General features: G+C 39.1%; 1 protein-coding gene across 1 annotated transcript; it reads left to right on the forward strand.

Moving 5' to 3' along the window:
* The first annotated feature begins 1,035 nt into the window (after nucleotides 1-1,035).
* Nucleotides 1,036-19,636, forward strand: ADRA1B (adrenoceptor alpha 1B). The gene is made up of 2 exons (XM_075509718.1): nucleotides 1,036-2,008; nucleotides 18,948-19,636. The coding sequence occupies exons 1-2, from the start codon at nucleotides 1,036-1,038 to the stop codon at nucleotides 19,508-19,510; spliced, it is 1,536 nt and encodes a 511-aa protein (XP_075365833.1). The 3' UTR covers nucleotides 19,511-19,636.
* Nucleotides 19,637-21,692: the final 2,056 nt, after the last annotated feature.

Here is a 21,692-nt window from a genome sequence, read left to right on the forward strand (position 1 = left end):
CCTATGCTTAGAAAAGTTATCTAGGTAGAAAAGAGGAGATGAAGCCACAGATGTGCCTGGTACACAGGAGTATAGAACAAACATAAAGATCTTAATAGAGATTTTGGTTTTGATCACCCGTCACTTTTTCTTTATTAACAGAAAGGTTACAATTGGAAACAAACTACTCCATGTATCTTTTTATGCCAGCATTAAATACTGAATCTACAAATTAACTCGGGATTTTTGGAACCTACCTATTTGTCCTTAGAAGGTGGGAGATGATTAGCTCTCTAAAATGGCATGTGATTCACTTCGATTGCAAAATAACCTCAGATACATTCTCCTGGTGAGAGAAAGGCTAGATCATTTTGTACTGAAATTGCTTTTTTCACCACATCTCACTGAGTATATTTTTCTCAGGTAATGAAACTGTTTTTTTAAAGGTTTCCAATCAGATTTATGTGGCAAACGCTTTAATTAAGATTGATATATTCCATTTGTTCAGCTTTCAGGCTTTGGCAGGGGAGTTTTGACTGGAACCGCATTGCCCTCTAGCGCTGTGCCGGGGCGGGCGGCGGTGATGTCACCAGCCCAGGCAGCGTGAGCAGGCAGCCAGTTCATGCAGAGCTGCCTAAATGCTGACAAACCCTTCTTGGAGACGCATGTCACAGCAGCTAGACAGGGGCACCCTTCCAACAGAACCACAATGCACAAGGGAAAACAGTAAACCTGTCTTTTATTCCAGGGACATCATGATCGAAACAGCTACTTTCGAGCTCCAGCCAAGACTTCTGCCTGCTAATTTCTGTTTAAACGAGTTCGTATGAGAAATTAAGCAAGTTTGAACAGCCTATTATTTCTGACAGGCTTCAGAGGACTTCACGCTGTGCGAGTTTCACGTGCTTATAGCTGACAGCTGGCTGGGGAGATGAGCTCTCTACCTAAAGCTGGCCGGGGCTTTGCAGCAACTTCTTGGGTAGAGAGATAACTTTCAACTGAACTCAGACCATCTGCGTGTTGTGCAAGGGATCCAATCATAACTTGCTATGGAGGATGATTTTTAAGATGAATACCTACCTTGGCGATAAATCCAATTCATCGATACCGGGATATTTGAAAGTTTCTGCACTAAATAATGGCAATCTTTCTGCAAACAACTCCAATGAGACAGCAAGCAATCTGGATTCACCTGCCTTGGATATCAGTAGGGCAATAATCGTGGGGCTTATCCTAGGTGCCTTTATACTCTTTGCTATTATAGGTAATATCTTGGTAATTCTCTCTGTTGCTTGCAATAGACATTTAAGAATCCCTACAAACTATTTCATAATTAACCTCGCAATAGCAGATTTGTTGCTGAGTTTTACTGTCCTTCCATTCTCTGCTACACTGGAAATCCTTGGCTACTGGGTTTTGGGGAGGATATTTTGTGATATCTGGGCAGCAGTTGATGTGCTATGCTGTACAGCTTCTATTTTAAGTCTATGTGCAATTTCTATAGATAGATATATAGGGGTACGTTATTCTCTCCAGTATCCAACTTTGGTAACAAGAAGAAGGGCAATTTTAGCTCTCCTAGGTGTCTGGGTCCTTTCCATGGTGATTTCTATTGGGCCTCTTCTGGGCTGGAAAGAACCAGCACCCAAGGACGATAAAGAGTGCCGTATCACTGAAGAACCATTCTATGCTTTGTTTTCTTCCTTGGGGTCATTTTACATTCCTTTAATCGTCATCCTCGTGATGTACTGTCGGGTCTACATAGTGGCAAAAAGGACTACTAAAAACCTGGAAGCTGGGGTTATGAAAGAGATGTCCAACTCCAAGGAGCTGACTTTACGGATTCATTACAGGAACATTCATGAGGACACATTAAACAGCACCAAATCCAAGAGTCACAATCCCAGGAGCTCCTTAGCTTTCAAACTTTTTAAATTCTCTAGAGAAAAGAAGGCAGCCAAGACGTTGGGAATTGTGGTTGGCATGTTTATCTTGTGCTGGCTACCTTTCTTCATTGTTCTGCCACTAGGTAAGTTGGTGATCAAGGGATTGCAAGGGGAGGGGGAGGAAAAGGGTTAGTTGTTTACTACAAAAATATCATAGAAAAAAATCAGATGAATGACAAGCAGATATCATTTTGAGAACTGCAGTGAACAGATGAAAGGAAGGGAAGTGAAGGTAATTAACTTCCGATGTTGGCTTTTTCAAAGAGTCGTGCTGAAATTTTGTAAAGTGTGCAGCCTGCAGAAAGTCTGCTTATCTGGTAGTCCTTCTCAGTGATGGGGCAGATGTCAAATCAGGGGACAATATCTTCAGAGTTTATATATTAAATCCCCCTTTATGGTCCTTGTTTGAACTGAATTAGGTTTCAGAAACATTTTTATAGGATGCTTTAACAAAAATCCTAGATAAGAACACAAAAAGACTTTCAGCACTGAAATGTTCTTGTGTTAGTTTACTGTTAGATGTTCAGACTGTAATACAGTAGGTCTTCTGGCATTATTAGGTGTCTTAAATGGAAATGAACCTGATCTAATGATGAGGTGCAAAACTCCCCTGAGCTTTGGGAAGCTGAAAAAGTTCTAGTTCTCAGTTCAAATGTCACTGATCAAACCCCAAAAGCAAACACACGAAATCCACTGATCCTCACAGAAGGGTTCTCATTGGTTTCAGTAGGTCTTAGTTCAGGCATTTCAGGAGATTGCCATGTAAGCTTTTGGCAGCCACTTCGTTCACTTTCAACTTTAAAATATTATTAAAGCATTTGATGTAGCCTTAACACATTGCTCTGTGTTCCCAAGCCCTTGTGAAATTTGCTTGTATTGTCTTTAATAGTAGCATGACCTCTGAAGTGGAATATCTCAAGACATTGAATTACTAAACTCTCAAAAATATCTGTCCAAAATTAATTTCTCTGAGACACAGACAATCTGGCAGCCTAAATATGGAAAGAGGTGGAAAAAGAAAAGGGAGAAAGAGCCTTTATTAATATTCTGTATTCGTGTTTACTTAGTTACCCTACCAAAATATTTCTAATTGAGCGGTAAGCGAATATTTTTAGACACTTGTAGAAAACTAAACTGAGTTCAGCAACCTGGTCCTGGTGAAGTGTTATAAAATTATAATTGCAGTGAATGTGTAATATCATTTAGACTAGAATCTTTACCGCAAGACAACTACTTAAGCTATTGCAGGGCAACTTTATAATCTCTAGCTTATTGTTTCATAAACTGAAAAATCTTTACGATTCAAGATCTGCATAAAGCTAATGTTAAGGATGTGAAAAATTCCAAACAGAAGGAAAACTGTTAGCAAAGTTCTCTTTGGCTACTTTAGCTACTCTTGTGCTGGCTCTTAAAGAATGTTTATAACATAGACCAAATTTCCAACTATTGCAAAAATGCATACCTGTGGATAGAAATATATTTTCACCATATGGTACCAGTAGTAGCTAGTAGGTCATAATCCCCTGATAAAGTAGATTACCTCCTTGATTTTGAATTACTGAAGGAACTTTGGAGAAAAAAAGCAAATGTGAATGCAGTAGAGCATATCCTTAGCTAGCAGAAGCCAGTATAGCTACTGGCACTGTTCAACAAACACAGATGCAGACCAGTCCACTAAAAACATTATGGTCACAGGGCAGAAGCAATGTGAGAGACAATTAAGTTTCTTGAAGGAGTGTCAGTTTTCCCTTTGAGAAGTTATTTCAAAACTGCTGGTCTTTCCTGGGAGGTTTAATCAGTCGTTGCTTAAGACACCTGAGTGGAGAATGTATTGCTTGTCACAATACAATTTTATCCCTCATATAAATTGTGTTCAAGGCATCAGACAGATGCCTGAGGTGACAGACTGAGGGCCTCCACCACAGCACACTGTGTGCTGGCAGAGGTGCTGGGTGGGCTGAAGGGCTAAACCCACTGCTGTGGCTCTGACCCGACCCGGAGCGAGTGCACTTCAGCGCTGTGAGCATTTGGTGCCCCACAGAGCTGAGGTTCAGAAAGAGTTGGCATTGCGTCAATTAGAAGAGTGAAAACGTCAGAATCTTGGCATTGCAATATAGACTGCTGGCTCTCCTGTCCTCTGTCTAGAAATCCTTTCAGAGGCCCAACTCTTAACTGACACCCCTAAGAAACGGGGAAAAAAAGGTATACATAGTATTCAATACAGTATCCAAATGCATTTAAACAGTAGGTACTTTCCCTTTGTTTTGCTGACGAGGAATAGGGCTGGGTTTGTTCCTTGTCCCTGATCTCTTTTTTTAATTTATTCAGCACACTCCAGAACCTTGTATTTTTCATTGCTGTGTATCAGTGCAAAGCTAATTAATGATGTTAGGCATGACTAAAGCATTGCTCACTAAAACAGATGGGGAAAACACCTTTTCCTGATATGCATTCTTAACTGGAGGAGATGGTAGAGCCAGTGGAGAAAGACTTCTTAAGGAGCTTGCGGTGTGCTGCATTCTTCATACCAGAAATCTTTTGCTTTGTGTCTTGAAGTCACAAAATTAAATGAAATGCTATTAAGAACCCTTACAAAAAGCACACAATGGTATGAAATAAATTTCAGTGATAGGCAGATTGTAGAATCCAAAAGGTATTGATGATTTACAAAACTCTCCATAGGTGCTCTGGGCTGCTTTAATCACAACCCACTCGCTCACCAGTGCAGGACTGCAAACTACAGTATCTTTTCTGTCACTGAGTCCAGACTGGAAGGATATACTGGAAGGATAGGCTCCTCTCTTAGCCTGTGTTTCTCACACCTTATATTTGCACCATTAACCCAAATCATACCCTCACATCTGCATCTTTACTATTATTTTTTTGCTCCCTGTTTCACTCAGAAATGCCATGACTCTGCAGAATGGCGTTAGCAGAGCAGCTCTGGATTTCTGAGGATCCAAGCACAAAAGATTTGACAAGTTGGTAAACGTTATTTCTGCAACACCCCAAAACCATGTCTTAACAAATCTGCTTATATGTAGAGGAGTTTCCTTCATGTTAAAAGTGTTCTCAGCTCTTCTACTAGTTTCCCAGACAAAATTATAATTCTTCCACTCTGGCATTTCAATATATGCCGCAGCTACCCATTTTGATATCCCAGACAAAGGATTATTGCATCAGGTGACAGATATATACTGGGAACTGATGCGGTGCTGAAAGGAGGGATATTGCTTGAATAAATATTTCACAACAAAGGAAAAGAAATAATATTAACACTTACAGAGTGTTTTTCAAGCAAGAATCAAAAGGCTTTGCAAGGAAAGCTCTCTGACAGAGCTCTGTATACAGCTACAGAGAGGAATTACAGCACTGACACTATGATGTACTGAGCATCATGAAATGATCAGCACGAAGAATGACCCACAATCTCTTTTTGTAGGACTGTACCATGCTGCCTTTAGTGTTAAGCACCTGATGATGCAGCAAAACTGGTATGAAAGAGAATCATGTGAGAAATTTGTTTTTATTCCAGTAGCTACCAGATATTCTTTCCAGACAGCAATAGAGCTATAGAATATCCTTGTTGCAGACATTCATAAATGCTCCATGGCTTTGTAAACAGTTGTCTTGCCACTCAAAATTATTTGTGGTACAGCACAAAAAATAAAATGAAGACACATATGTCTTTGAGACAATTTCTTGTGCCATAAATTCCGTGACTCAGCTTTGAAGAGTAAATATCTTGCTTCTTTAAAATAAATGTTTCTTTTCTTCCCCTTCATACAAATCCTTTCTTAGGCATCAGGACTATATTAAATATGCATTGCTGAAAAATACTGAGTAAAATAGATGATTTTTATCTAAAGACTAGAGCCCTGCAGAAATAAGGTAACACTCATTAAAACTCCCTCCTTTGAACAAAGGAATATCCAATTTTATGCCAATACTTGTCTTAAAAAAATGAAACCTAAATGAAGGATCATATGTTTCCCCCTGGCTACTAGGTGAAAGTTTAGTCTCATTCCTGTTAAATAAGATATGAGACTGGGCTTGCCAGTCTTCTCCCAGACTCAGACCTCACACAACACACCCACACGCACACACACACTCAGCGTAAAGGGAAAACTCACCACCTCCACTACTTTAACCAAAGCATGTTAACTTCCCCAGCCTAGTGCTTAACTCCAGTGGAGATCAGCAGAGCATTATTCACTTCCCAGTTCAGAGCCTAACTCTCCCTGCTCCCACAAAACCTGTGATCTTATCCACTGAAGTCAGAAACAAAATTCTTGTAACTTAACTGGCAGTGGGATAAGGTCCCAAGAGCCTCATAATGAAGATACAACTGTTTTGACTATCCCTATATATTAAGCTTTTGAAACCTCTCTATAAAATAATAAAAAAGAATACAAAAATATTCTGCATGCTGTAAGTCAGCCGATACAAAATTATTCTTAAAATAAAATGTTATTCAAGTACAGTATGTAGATTTATGTTACATCAGGCCAACCTCTGCATCTCTGCACCAAGAATACCAAATTAGGCCACTTAGTTTCCCATGGGAAACACTTCAAGGCATTAGGTCCAGTGCTGTCAATGCTGCTGGGTTCCGCTTTCTGCAAGGCTCTAGGCCTGGTTTGTCTTTCATCTCATTTTGGTCTTGCCCCCTCTTCCCCTCTCTAACTAACCTAGCTCTCTAGATTTGATGCCCTCAAGTTAATAGTTATACAGAATTTGGACAAATTAATGATATATGTGGCAACCTGACCCTCTGCCCACTTGCAGGTCAATCTCTGGTACAATGTTCAATTGCAGGGGTGATAGCAGGAATCTGCTCCTCCTATTTTCTAGCCAATTCCTGTAAAACTAAACATCATAAGGGCATTTTTTGACCAGTACACCATGTTTTGTCACACATGAAGGACTAGATTATTTCAAGATGATTCATATTACTACTAAAATAGCCTCCCTTAAGCCCTGGTTTAAGCCTTTTGGTTTACAAAGGATGCCAATTACCAGTTACTTACAGACTTCTATTTTTTAGAACAAAGTTGTTTGTTATCAAAGCAGATGAAACTGCATAAATTCTGAAGGACTGGGTACTTCCCATATAGGTTTTTAATTTGCAGGTCAGAGGAACAAAGGGAAATCTTAAAGTGTACAGTCTTACAAAAACAAATATGCAAAGCAATACAGAAAAACGTGAATACCAAGAAGTTGACTCATGGTGACTATTCAGCCTCAGGGATGGCAGCAACTCCTATCTCAGGTGATCAGAAAGCTCCAAGGAAAAATATTCAGGACTGAGCCACTGGGCAGCAATAGGAAATCTCAAAACTATTGAAATCAAAGACAGGAGAGAAGTGGTAATTTCAGAGGAAACACTGATTTCAGCATCCAGCAAGGCAGTGGACACAAGGTCCTTATGCCAAAGGCACTTGCAAACACATGTGCTACTGCTCAGGTTGGTAGTCATGATGAAAGCACTGAGTAAAGTTATACAGGTGCATATGGCCCTGAAGCATTGAGGTCATACCTCAGAATCTCAGCTGCATGTTCTTTAGTGTACCTACCTGTGAAATACAGACATGAACAAAAAGTGATGAGTTTTTTAGTATCTTCACTAAAGTCATGCTCCGTAGCCCACTGCAAGATTTTGAGCTATTTTGATGGGCTTTCAAGTGATACCTAGAAACTGAAAAGCAATAACCATCAGTCTCTAAGTAACAGAAGAGAAAAAATATAGTGGAAGTTCATACAATATCTTTGTAGCTGTGTTATTCAATTCCATGCTAGAGTCCTATTATTTACCAATGATGTCCAAGACAGATTGCCTCAGTTATAAATCAGAAGCGAGAAGGGGAGAAAAAGACACCAAAGCATGCCCAGTAATTGAAGATATTTAAGTATAATAAATGAAATGTCAGTAGACTTAGATTAGCTTTTCTAGACCCTTAATCAGCTAATCCTTTGCAAAACAAGCATAAGCTTGGCCCGTATTCTTTCTAGTTACCAAGCTGCAAAAGTCTGTAACTCTTTTGGACAAAATAAAACTAGCAACAATATCATGTTTCTGTCCCTATCTACTGTCAGTTTTAGAGTACCCAACAAGATTCTCACTAAAATTGATCTTGATTTTATCATATTTATGTGAGGGCAACACAATTTAAACACAAGTGAATCCTCCCCGTGGTGTAAGTCATCATAGCTATTCTGGACTGAGAGGTGGTAGACTAGTATATACAAGGATATATAGGGTTTGTGTCACAAATGTAAGTGCTTGATGGAATTTTTCTATATCTCATGTATTTTCCATATCTTGTACCTCCATATTTTGTTATTCAAGACATACTCGGAATTTTTGCTAATATAACAACTGTGGATGGGGCATGAAAAACCTTAATCCTGTTGCTTTTTTTTTATTATTCTTTTTTAAACTACAGATTTCCTCTTTCTTTTTGTTTCTGGGCTGGGCAAATAAAGTTCTTATTTGTCTTTTCTACTGCTCTTCTAAATATCAACTTGCAAATGGTCTGTTGTACCATAAGTTTTTAAAAATAATTTTCAACTCTCAATGCTTTAAGCATCATCATCTTTTGTATGACACTGTAGGAAGGACAGCCATGGACTGCAGACTAGAGCAGGATCTCTGGAAATGACAGATTATCTCTTAACTTCTGCTTATCAGAGACAATCTTACCATGCCAGGACTGCCAATGTTAGTAGCTCTGTGATTAAATATGTAAGCACTGTCCCTTTAAAAATGCAAATATAGCTACTCTGCTTTGCAATTGCTTGTAATATAAGAAGGTGTAGCAACTCTGGGTTTTTGTAAAAAGACCTGATCCCTATCTGTACTACAACTTCCATCAGCAAAGCTTCAAGGGAGATAAAGTCCTGGTTTTATTTTGGTCATTGCAGATGAGTCTCTATTTTTGGAGCCTTTAAAAGGCTCTCAAATTTGAGCCATTGTGAATGAAGTTAATGCAGGTCTCATGGAAGTGATTTGTTCATCTGAAATATGAGGCACCCTTTATTAGAAAGAGAAAGTGTGGATGGTAAGAAATTGTGGATTTTAATTAGGATAAGAAAACAGAAACAATAACCTTTCTCAGCCTACAAGACAGCAAGGAAAATGTTTTCCTCAGGCTTTGCTCTTACTCATGAACGTATCTGTAGGGGGAAGTGCTCTTTATGGTCAGATTTGTGTATGTCTGCTACTTTCATTTGCCTGTTTAAAAACTCGTCTACACGGGATCAGGCCTTAGATTGGTAGGAGTTACTGAGTTTAGTTAATACCAATAATGTATTGGCTTGCAGACTTTTACTTCCCTGTTTGACTTGGATGGAGGAATGAGTATAAACCACTTTTACCCTGTCAGGACAGTTAGGGGAGATTTCTCTGTGTGAATTCCGTGACTCAGCTGGAAAACAGGGAAATGAAAGACTCAAGGGCTGAGGACTGGTTGAATGATACCTTCATCACCCCTCACAAGTGTTTGCTCACTGTAGGGCCAGAAGGCTCCAGCAAAGAGAATCCCGCAACTGCTATAGGCAGTCAGTTCTAGGACCTAAATTCCTCACAACGAGGACACTTTTCTTAATAGCTGGCCTAGATCCTTGCACATATATACTTAATGTACCTATTAACACAATGAAGAATGAGTACTTGCAACAGCACTGTATTTGTATTTCTATTTCTCCCACACTATCTTCTGCAGTATCATTCTCTAGTCAGTTATTCCTTACTTGATATTCCTCCTTCCTCAACAGCAAAGTGCTACCCCCAACACACACACATAAGTTACCCACAAACACGGGAGTGCAGCTCTGCAGCATGTTGGTGACTGCGAGCTGCTGTGATCCCCATGGTGTCCCCCCGCCTGGCAGCCCGGGCACTGCTGGGATATGCACCCCAAGGCATCCCACAGAGACACCAGCATGCTCAACAGCCAAATGCTAGCCATCGTTACTGGTTTGTAGTAGTTATAATTTAACCATCCTTCCTTTAATTTCCTTTATTTAATTTTATTCTGTTGATTTTGGATGCTTTTCCTATTTCTCAAGATCTTTTTTCACTGTTATCCTAACCCTCTTCTCCAGAAGGCCTGCAGTCCCTCCCAGCTTGATCAACTCTTAATTTTATAACCATACTCTCTATTTCATCCTCTACTGTCTGTAAACTGTGGGGTTTTTTCCTATATTAAATAAGTCCGGGAGAATGTAAACAAACACTGAATGCTGGAAGGAAAGAAATCAGGAGCTTTAGAAATCCAATTAGCTTTAAAACCTTGGCATGCTGACTTGGCTAAGCATGTGGTAAAAAGGACTGCAGAAAGCTTAAATAAAAGATGAACACATCCTTTCCGCATTCTCTAAACTCATACTCATAACAACTCTGGTCAGAGGCAGCTTATTACTTTTACAGGGAGAATTTTACTAGCTATACACATGTAGCATTTGAACTTTCCCTGTTCATTAAGAAGTGGCCGTCGCTCAGCCATTAGCAGCTACCAGCAGTGACGGCTGCAGCAGCCATGGCAGCGTGACCTGCAGGGGAGAAGCGGAGGTTCCCAGCCAGGCCATCAGCAGCCATCTGCTGCCTAGCACTGGGAAAGTCTTTCGCTGATCACATTACAAATTTGATCAAGTCACTTTTCGCAGTTTCGCAGTTCCATCATAAAACAAATGTCTTGCAAAACAATACTCATTTTTGCAAAAGTTGTCTTCTCGAGAACAGCTTGAGAGACAGGGTTTGGTATTGTTGAAGCTGCCTGTTTTTCATGTTTCAGAACTCATTTGTTATCTTTTTTTTTTTTTTTTTTTTGCAATGCTTTTCATCACTACAGCGATTTTTAAAACATTGGAATTTTCTCTTGTGGAGAAGGTTGAAAAGTTCAGATTTAACTCCAGTCAGAATTACTCCAATCTGCACAAAAATGGAGTAATTCTCTCCTCTGAATGAAGGAGGATATGTTTGCCTTCCAAGGTTATCTTAACATTTTAAATTTGACCAGACTCTATAACAAAACTTTCAAATACTTATTACCAATTCTCTAACTATTTCCATTTTATGGTATTCAAACAAGAACGTGGTTTTCTCCCCAGAATACCCTCACTCAGTGTTTCAAGTTTTGAAACGTTTCATTTTCTACTTGTTACGAATAGAGACAAGTAGTTTCAAATTTTATGGCTTTTCTTTAATCTTAAGACAGTGACAAAAACCTGTGCAGTGAAGCTCTCCTTCTACCCCATTGTTGTTTCACGATATATTTTATTGTAGCTAGTTTGCTATTACTGGAATATCAACTGACACACTGCAAAGCACTTAAACAACTCCAGACCATTTTGTTTCAATAAAAACAAATGTTGTATTTGTTCCAGTAAACAGGAACATACACTCACCCTAGGTTGGCTCTCATCTAAGCAAAACTAGATTTAGAAGATTTTGAAATGTGATTTTTTGTAACGGGCAGAAAACATAGGACCTGACAACCCAAAACTCATCCATAGAGACTTTTTCTCCTTAAATCCAGGAAATTCACAGTACTCCTGCCCAACTATTATCTAATCTAAGTATCAAATACTTGATTCTGAACAGAACTGATGATTCTATGAGTAATTTAGATACTTAATTGATATCAAATACACAACTTATCAAAAATGGATGTTTAATTAAGAGAAAGTCAATTATCACAACATAAAGTGATTAGAAAAGAGATTAGCAGTTGGAGTTAAAAACTAAGTAAGACATAAGGAGAGTAGAAATAAATATTTAAAAGTTAAAAGGAAGAAAGGAAATAAGTAACTGGAAAATGAACATGCCTGGACAGAAAAAGAAAAAGCAGAGATATTAAAGAGAAGGCAGACAGTAAAGGAGAACATGGTTAATTTTAGTTTAAAAAATCATTAATAGTTTAAAATTTTCCTCCCACCAGCTACAAATAATAAATATATGGCATTCTTGAAAATGCACACACAGAGAACACCCTCTCCCATGAAGATGACTCACACAAACATTAACATAGGATGTAAAACTATTCAAATGTCCCTGTCAGATGCAAGCTGCAGCACACTGGGCTGTGTAACAGGAACAGAGCCAGTATATGGAGCAAAGTGATTATGCCCTTTTACTCAACGCTCATTAGACCGTGTCTAGAGTACTGCATCCATGCAGGGGAAGACAACGATAAACTGGAGTAAGTCCAGTGGAGGCAACCAAAACAATCACGAGGCTGGAGCACATTGTGTGAGGAGAGGGTGAAGGAATAGGGCTTCTTCAGCCTGGAGAAGGGAAGGCTTCAGGGCACCTAATGCAGTGTTGACCCTGCTTTGAGCAGGGGGCTGGACAAAAGACCCCGTAACATCCCTTCCCACAGCAATGATTCTGTAATTCTATTAAGTTCTTGGCTTTCAGTCCCATCACGTGTAAAAAAAAAAAAAAAATATATATATATCTCCCTTGCATGAAGGATAAAGGGAGGAAATATAACCACACAATGGAACCCAGTGATATTTCACAAATGACTGTCATCACAAGCAACTGTTGATCACATATACATAGTTGTTTATTTCCTCTGTGTGGCTGGAAGTAGCACACAGAGCTACTACAAAATGGCACAGAGATATCAAAGGCAATTTTAAAAGTTTTAGCTCATAAACATTATCTTACGTGTTATTTTTCAGATTTAAATTCTAGCTAATCACTATAGTATCTGATCACCTTGTGTATGCACACAACTGGAGTAGCAAGTTTTCTCCTTCTCCTGGAAGTAGTTTGGGGGGTTTTGTCTCGTTGGTTGGTTGCATTGGCAGGAGTAATTTTGATGCTAAGTTCTTTCTTCCATAAAATGGAAGTGGAAACTCAAACATGTCCTGTGTATTACCCTTTTGTCAAGAGGCTCACCAACCATTACATTAAGGATCCTTAAATAGAAGGTCTTACCTTTCCCACCCTCCTTTCTGTAGGAATACAGTGGTCGGTTGCGAGAGGTAGCAAAGGAGCAGACACCTAGATGGAAGAAAAATAACAGAGCAGGAAATATGAGAGAGTAGTGTGTGTGTACGTGCGTGCGTGCGCTCGTGTGTTTCTGCTCTGCAGAGGGCTACATCAAAACCTCCTTCAGTGAAGAGTTTTCCTTAATTAAGAGTATGGGGATTAAGCCAGTTCAGAAGATTTTCCTGCTGCTCACCCTGCTATTTTCAGGATTCTTCCAAAGTCCACTGAAATCCTTATGGGCCTTTACAAAGGCTTTCAAAGACTCCCACTAACTCCAGTGGACTCTGAATTGTAACGGCTCAGTGATGTTCCGGCCAGATATTCTGCAGAATATGTGAAGACAATTAATATGGGAAATTGTTTCCCACAATGTTTCCTAATTTCATTGAGGGTGCTTTACTGACTTTGTGTGTAATAAAGCATTCATTATAAAGAACCAGTCAGACCCTAAATGAAATTAGCTTTTACTAAATAAAATACTTCTTCTTTTTTATGATATTTGCTGTTGCTCAGTGTATTTCCAAATTGAATAGCTCTATTAAGTCTGGGGAGCACAGCTGGTTAAACTAATGGGCAAAAAACAATCAAAACCGATCAAGTTGACTGAATCTCCGAAATATTTCCTGTTCTCCACTTGTGCTGGACACGGGCTTTGCAAAAACTTCATTGGTGTCAAAGTTGCAATCAGAGGCAAGATTGTGATGCTATGTTTAATAAATCACACGCTTTAGTGCAGAAAAGTAAGAGAACAGAAAACATACATCCCCTTAGAATGAAGCTGTTAAACATGAAGCATCAGGAAAGTGATCAGTTTGAGTAGAGAAGTCACTCTGGCTACCCTCATCACAAATAAATCACTGAGGAGATAATCATATGCAAAATTCTCCAGACATTTTGAAAAGCAATCTAAATCAGTACAGGGAAATATTTAATCTGTTTATCAGACTGCGATGGGAAAGTAGTTGGAGATTAAGGGAGGAAATATTAGTCTGATGTTTAGAGAGTGTGTCTAGTAGGCTTAGTTTTATCATTTTATCAAGGTACTAAAATAGCCCGCAGTTGTTTGCTCCTGACAGGTTAATTATGAGGTAAAGTATGTATGCAGCTAAATAAAAGGTATTGTTGTTAATTCCAAGAATAAGGTAGGGAAAAGGGTAATGTTAAAAATACACAAGCTAATCAAAATATTTTTCATATCTTTATATGGTGAAAGGCAGTGGAGCTTTGCTTAATAGTCACCAAATTAAACTATATTTAGAAGTACATGGCATGTATAGCAACATCCATCTAAACCACCTTCTGGATCATAAAGAACAGCTTTCCTTCTCAATCTGCAGAAAACTCAGACTCGGATTCCACCCAGCGAGGAGGGACAGAATACAAAAACTGAGAAACTTTTCTAAGCCCTGAAGAGAATAAGTGCCCAAATAAGTATCTGTCTCAGACATTCCACTTTTCTAACAGTTAATCCTCAACCTAAATAATGGGTATATTTACAAAGGGGATCTAAGACTACAGTGTAAGTGGGATTTCAGTACTGCAAATGTAAAACTCTGCTGGGCTGCCAAAACTTAAGCCATAAAGTTTTCCTGAGGAACACAGATATATTCTGCAGAGTTAATCAGAGAAACTAGGACTGGAAGGGATCTGAAGAGGTAATTCGGTGCATCCTCTAACCCAAAGGCTGGACCAGCTTTTCATAAATCGGTAGATGTGTGTCTACTCTGTTTTTAAGAGCCTCCAGGGTTGGAATTTTTCACCCTTCTTAGGCAGTTTGTTCCAGAATTTTCCTGTCTTGGAAGACAGAAAGTGTTTCCCAATCCATAATCTGTTTGTCTTGCTGCAATTCAAATCATTGTGCTTCATATATTTGCCGCTGTGAATGTGGAAAACAATTTAATTTCGTTCTTCTTTGCAGGTAAGTTTTATGTTTTTAAAGACAAATTGTCATGTCTCTCCTCAGTCCTTTTTCCTTCACCATGATGGAAGTTCTATTAGAAAACTACTACATTTCAGATCATCTGTAGCTTTTGGTGGTGGAGGATCCCTTCATTAGCCATGGATCCCTTCATAGGTGGAGTTTTGCTATGATCATGTGGTCATCGCATATAGCCTCTGCACGGCCAGCAATGTATCTGATCACATGCATCAATCAGTTTCTGTTAATCTCAGAAAATGTTCTTGAATTCTGCTTTTTCTTGGGTGGTGGCAAAGGTAGCAGGACCCACCAAACGCATTCCCTGAATGTGCTGTACTACCCACTGTGAGTTCTAGTGGTTAAGAGAGTCGTGCCAGGTCTCATGGTTCTCTTCCTGGTAAAACAAAAACTTTCTTAATGGTGAAAATTATTTAGCACATGACCTTCAGCTGATTGCTTTTACCTTCCCCCAGCTCAGACTGCCCACTGGTAAAATCAGGAGGATGGCACGAAGTCAGGATGATTGACAGGTGAAAGTGCTATCTGAGAGCAAATGAGTCGTGCCCCTATATATGAACTTACTCTCACTGAGACTGCAGTGACTTCTCTTATTGCTAGGGCTGTCTTGGAATAATCGTCTACCACCTGATTTCTGAAAAAACTAAGAAGTAATAGTGCTTAACACCATAGACAAAATTCATAGATGAACTCCATCTCCGATCAGAGCAGTTGCATATCTATCTATCTATATATATATATATTAGGAAGGGTAGAGGAGTTAAGAATTCTATCCAGTTTTAATACATCAGTGTGAAGTAAGAGCAATTAACACACCCGTCTATAAATCAATGGCTTATTTATCAGATTAATATTCCTTGTTCAGAAAAGCATCCTTCTTCACCTTCTTGTGAAAACTTAATCTACTAGTTTGTGTATAATTTAAGAGTCGAGCAACACTTGAATTGTGCTGTTTGCAGAACCAGGAAAAAGTGGAGAATGAAGTAGTGTTTAATGATCAGTGTTTTCATTAACTCCTTGAGACTTATTCCTGAATGTCTTCGTTTCAAAACTTTTCTACTGTAGTTAAATGCTGATCTTTATTTGTAAATCACATCACCACATAGCTTTCCAAACTGATCTATTTCCAGATTTTCTGCTAATGACTCAGCTAGGGTCATGATAGCTTTTAAATGATTGATCAGGGCTCAGTGATTCTTCTAGAATCAGGCTAGAAAACAAGGTGCCTCCGTCAGTCAGGGTTGCTGTGAGGAAATTCTCTGCTCTTTTGTGTTGCTGCCCTTTAATATAAAAGAGCTTTGAAAATGCTTGCTGCAGCTGCTGAAAATAGCCTGCTGTCATTTTTTGCAAATGGCATTTGAAAAATAGATTATCATGAAAAATAGGCATAAGCTCCTTACCTTTTTTTCTTAAGGAACACAGATTTCTTGAAGCAGTTTACAAAAATTTGCCATTTTTCAGCACTCGGCTTTTTACCTTCTTCCCCTACTTAGTCTCTTAGTCTTCACTGTATGTAGTTATATTCAGTTCATGTGCAACATGGATTATACAAGCACAACTCATTTATCTGCATTCGTTCCCAGTTTTCTTCTCTATAGCTTAGCTCATTTTATTTGTCCTTAGGGAATTTCACAAAATTTGTCAGTAAACTTCCTTAATATTTTTTTTTATTTTATTGAAAACTATACCATATCATTTACTCTGTCCGTATTTAACGCACCTAAAAATATTTAAATCTGGTAGAGGAATGTCTTGTAGATTTTCAATTGTTACAGTATGAGAGAAAGGCAAACCAACTGATCCAGAAAAACTCACCACTGCTCATTCAACATTCACACATAAGAAAAAATGGGAGCTCCTTAGCCACTTCACGAGGTTTAATGGGCTTTAAGAGCTAAAAATCATTTGCATTTTAAAGGAGTTCCAGAAAACAATTTAAGTTTATCAGTATGAGCTCCAAAAAGCTCCTTGTTGTACATAATCATGCTTTGTACTTGTTCTGTAAAGTCACAAAGCTTCTCTTTTCCCTAAATTGAAGGGAAAATATCAGCAATAATTATTTACAAAATGAATCCTGAAAAGGTTTGCAACTGTGCATGTGGGAGGTTTTGGAGCATATTCCTCATCTTGGCTGCAGTTTCAAACTTAGATCCTTTTTTCTAAAGCTTTACAAGAATCTGACACCCATTTAACAGCTTATTCCATAGAATCACATGAATTGCCGCTGAATCTTTCATCAGAGTATGTAACACTCACAAGACACAGTTTAAGTACTTGCATTGATTTTATTTATCTGTCAGAAATTCACTGAATACAGTTTGTAGTTTCTTGATGTTAGACGTTGTACTCTGTACTTTCTGCAGTATCAATCACGACAGATGTAGGTTCTCCATCAGATGGACAGAAGAGGCATTTGTCAAACCCTGAAAATCATTAGCAGCAACAAAGCAATAAGGGACAGGGGTTCAACTTACAAGAGTCTTGCACATGGAGAAAAAGTCAGTAAAGTGCAGAAGTCATGAAAGAAATACTATGAACCTTGTAATGTAAAACCTCCATTTTAACCTTAAGGACTAGCATGTTGCTTAGCTCCGAGGCAACAGGTAGAGCTAGTGCTAGCTGGCACCATCACAAAACACTGCCAGAGAAAAAATCTATTATTCTGGATTCACAGGAACTTTCCTGACTCCTATTGCCCAAGTGAGGGGGAGGAAGAGTCTCTCCAGACAGCTGATGCCATCTCAGCATCTTATTTTCTCTTCTGAGCCAGCTCAGGGACTAGTTGACACACTGAGGGCAGTGTGTGGGACCTGTGAGGAATGATACATACTTACCCCCCTTTGCCTTTCTTGTGAGCTAAGGAGACTCAGACCCCTATAGTCAGCACCAGGCCAGCACTGTCAGCTAGATAAACAGCCGTATCTGCTGTGGCACATATGAGCTATTTACCCAAGAAGCTAGGAAGTCCTTTTGCATAGTTTTGAGGCCCAGGCTATGGCCTCTACATTGCTATGAGATGGGAAATATGCCTAGAATCATATCCCTCCCCACTAAGGCATCCTGACCGTCACAACTGACTCAGCTGCTTTCACAGCCCAGGGAATCTGAAACCACTCTGGTGTAAAAGGTCGCTCTTCTCAGAGATGTGACATTCAGGCTTGAGTGTCACCTTCCATTTGAAAAACTGTTCAAATCTAACTCCAATTCTTGAAAGAAGAATTCTCTCCTGAATCCTTGCTCTTTGATTACTTTAGCCAGACACAAAGGTGTTTTCCCAGCTGGATAACTGTTGAATGCCTCTTTTGCTTAAAAAATGTCATACATTCTTTTATAAAGCCCCATTTGCTAAATTTAGCTGATCAATTGCATGTTTTTAATACTAAAAGTACATTAAATGGATTTCCCAGTATGAGTTTCTCATTTGGACAGCCTCTTTAGGGAAATTATTTGGTTGTGAATGGAAGAGGAAGTATTCATAAAATAGCCTCTTTGTTTGGGTTACACCATTGTTATGAATGCCTGGGATGTGGGAAGTACCACAATTAACTTCGGGTTTCAAGAGGTCTGTACTATCATAATAATCTAGATAAATGGGGTGATGTTTAGGAGCTGCCAGAGAATGTATTAGAAGTTATAAGGTACGTCTGAACACACTCCTTCCGGGAAGCCTGGGAACAGTTAGATCTTTTTCTCCAAAAATGGCATTCGAAAGCTCTTTGAAGAAGGCACCACCTTATTCCATGTGTGCATTGTGCAACAGCTTGGACAATGGAGGTTTGATCTTTCATTGGGATCAATAGATGTTAGTGCAACAGATGTGTACATATAAACACAAGGACTGCTTTTTCATTTTTAATTCTACATTAATGATGTGCTCTTTTAGCTTTCAGATGGTGGAAAGCATTTCCTTATTAGCTTTAAAAATAACAAAAATAACATTACCAAAAGACTAAAAATGAAAGCCACATGCATTAAGGATTTTTAATAAACAGATTCTAACAGTGATCTGATGGGACATTTACCCTTCCTAAAGGCAGGCAAACCAATTATCTCAGATATTGTCTCTGTTGTTTCTTCTGGACAGGATCTCTGTTTTCGGCTCTGAAGCCCCCTGAAACGATCTTCAAGGTGATTTTTTGGCTTGGATACTTTAACAGCTGCTTGAATCCAATCATCTACCCTTGCTCAAGCAAAGAGTTCAAGAGGGCTTTTATACAAATTCTAAAATGCCAGTGCCACCGTCGAAAGCAGCTGGGGTGGTGGGCCTACAGCTACAGAAACTGGAATCGGTGCTCCTTTGAACACCCTAGGAAGGACTCTCTGGAAGACAGTGGGAGTTTCCTAAGTGGCAGTCAGAGGACATTATCTTCAGCATCTCCCAGCCCCGGCTACCTGGGCAAAATCACTCACCCACATATGGAGATGTGCACATTCCAGGAATGGAAAAACTCCAGCTCCTTCCTGAGCCCCTTACAGGAAGGAGGCAGACAAAAGGACCCATGCCAATTCTTTACCTTCAATCTCTTAACAGAGCGCAATGGACACGTTCCTGCTGGCAGCCAAGCTTCCAGCAATGGGGACCATGAGGCCATCTGTGACACACTGAATGGCAAAACCGACTGTAGAGCAAACATGACGCTGGAATGAACAGATTCTAAACAGTCTGTTCTCTTTGTACGCTAACCTGTTTGACATTTAGCCCAGGTGAAGAAATGGACCTTTGCACAGTTTCTCAGTATAGTACTAGAAGGAAGCCAGTGAGGAAGAGGCAGATTTATGTCACAAGGGCGGCAAAGTGTAGGGGCTGACCATATTTCCAGTCAATTGCCAGAGAGGCTAGTGAAGCAAGAACAGGATGCAGGGAAGGCGCCGCATAAACCCAGGGAAGTGCACATCCGATTATTTAGCTGTTGTGGAAGTGCTGTGGAACAACCAAACACATATGTATATAGAAAGAATGTATAAATATGGGGGTGGGCAGGGGAAATGTGTATGAGTGTGTGTGTGTACATGTGTGCTAGCCGCATGTATGGAAGCCAGAGCGTGGAAGTGAGCAATGCAGTGTTGTTTGTACCTCTCCAGGGTACTAGTTGCTGCTGATTTTGCCTGTAAATTCTTGTTGTTGTACTTCACTGTACATTAGCACTTTAGAAGTGGAAAACAATGTCAAAGATTAAAGTAATTTTGCAACAATTTAAACACTTGCATCTAGTACTATAGGACTGGAAATCAGCCAAGTTCCCTCATCACAATTTTCACTTCAAAATAAAACACTCAGAGGGGCTAAGTTTGCCATTGTAACTCCTCAGATGTTCTTGAATCTCTCTGCAGTTGCTTCCCTTCCACAATTCCCTTATCACCAACGTATGTAACTCTTCTATCCTTCACCATGTTCTTTTTTGAAAGTTTGAAAATACCAGCAATGATGAGAGCTCACAATCTACATTTCAGCACATTAGTAAGTGTCCTGTAAACATACAGGCTACCAGAGGATCTGATTTCTAAAAGCAACACTCATAAATCACTCCAAATACCTCATAAACGGTGTCGTGGACACAGCGCAAAAGAGCACTGACTGCCGGAGGCCCAAAGCCCAGCCTTAGGACAAATACGCTGAGCTCCTGGTTCTTTTAGCACACTTTGAAAGTAGTATTGAACATTTAGAGGCTTTTACTTTGCCACTCAGATAGCAAGAGTCAAAACAATGGAGCAGTGTAAATTTCATTGTCATTAATATTTTTCAGCTCAGTAATACAGTGCTGTAACAGAATTCCTGAGAATATCTTCTAGGACATTTTAGGTCATGTTTGGAAGTTATTTTCATCTCTTGCAATTAAGTGTGAATCATTAAACTAATGACTGATTTTTTTTTTACATGAAGTGGTACAAACTATGAAAACTGGTATTTACTCCTTCCTCCAACCAAGACTTTCCTTATTAGGAATTTTTTTTTTAAAATAGTGACTTTTTTTTAAAGCTTGAAACAGAGAATGAACCATAAACAGATGTACTAAAAACACTTAGGGACAATCTAACAATGCCAGGTCCCAAGGGAGAGCCATTTCCTTTTGTTTCCTTAAATGTGTATTCTCTCATTAAGTTGACAGGGATGGATGTGGCTTGTGGTTAGATGAAATATCCCCCAGCTCAGTGAGCAACGATAGGAAAGTCATGTTCCAAGGTCTTCCCATGGTCATGTGTTATAGTAAGAACCACGTAAGTATATTTTGAGTCTTAACCTGACTGAAGTTATGGCCAATCTCCTATTTTAATAATTCCATTTTGATTGTGGGGAAGGCTGTAATTTCCTCTTAAAAGAACAATGCTTATAAAATTTAAAAATATTATAAAACAGATAAACAAACTTTTGTTGCTCATATATTGAGGTTGCCATAAAGAATATTCTAGCTAGCTGTGATATACTAGTACGAAGCTATCCTCTTTGGGCCTCTAAATGGCAGAGAACTATATTTCTAACCTATTGTTGTAATTTTTGGAGGTAACCTACAGTAGTCCGTCAAACACTTTTGGGTATTGTAAAGCTTCGTCAAAATAACTGTTAATTGGAAATAAATTTGTTTAATCTAACCACCTGACAGCACACTTCAGCTACATAATGAGTCACACATGACTTGTATAGTGTAAAGTAAATCCAAGTAATACTATCCATATTTGAGAACTTCTAAGTGATACTGCAAACTTTCAGAATAAATAGCATTCCATTACGCTAAAGCCTTTAACTATGTAGCTCTCAGAGACTGATCATTCTTTTAAGTAGTTTCTAGTCCTAACAAAGGCTGTGTCATCTCTGATTATCATTTAAGCTCTT

The sequence above is a fragment of the Mycteria americana genome, chromosome 8 (genome assembly GCF_035582795.1).
Source record: "Mycteria americana isolate JAX WOST 10 ecotype Jacksonville Zoo and Gardens chromosome 8, USCA_MyAme_1.0, whole genome shotgun sequence".
Lineage (NCBI taxonomy): Eukaryota > Metazoa > Chordata > Aves > Ciconiiformes > Ciconiidae > Mycteria > Mycteria americana.

Coding starts and splice junctions, on each gene's coding strand:
- ADRA1B (XM_075509718.1), top strand. CDS start 1,036: ATGATTTTTAAGATGAATACCTACCTTGGCGATAAATCCAATTCATCG. Junction 2,009..18,947: donor CTTCATTGTTCTGCCACTAG/GTAAGTTGGTGA, acceptor TCTTCTGGACAG/GATCTCTGTTTTCGGCTCTG.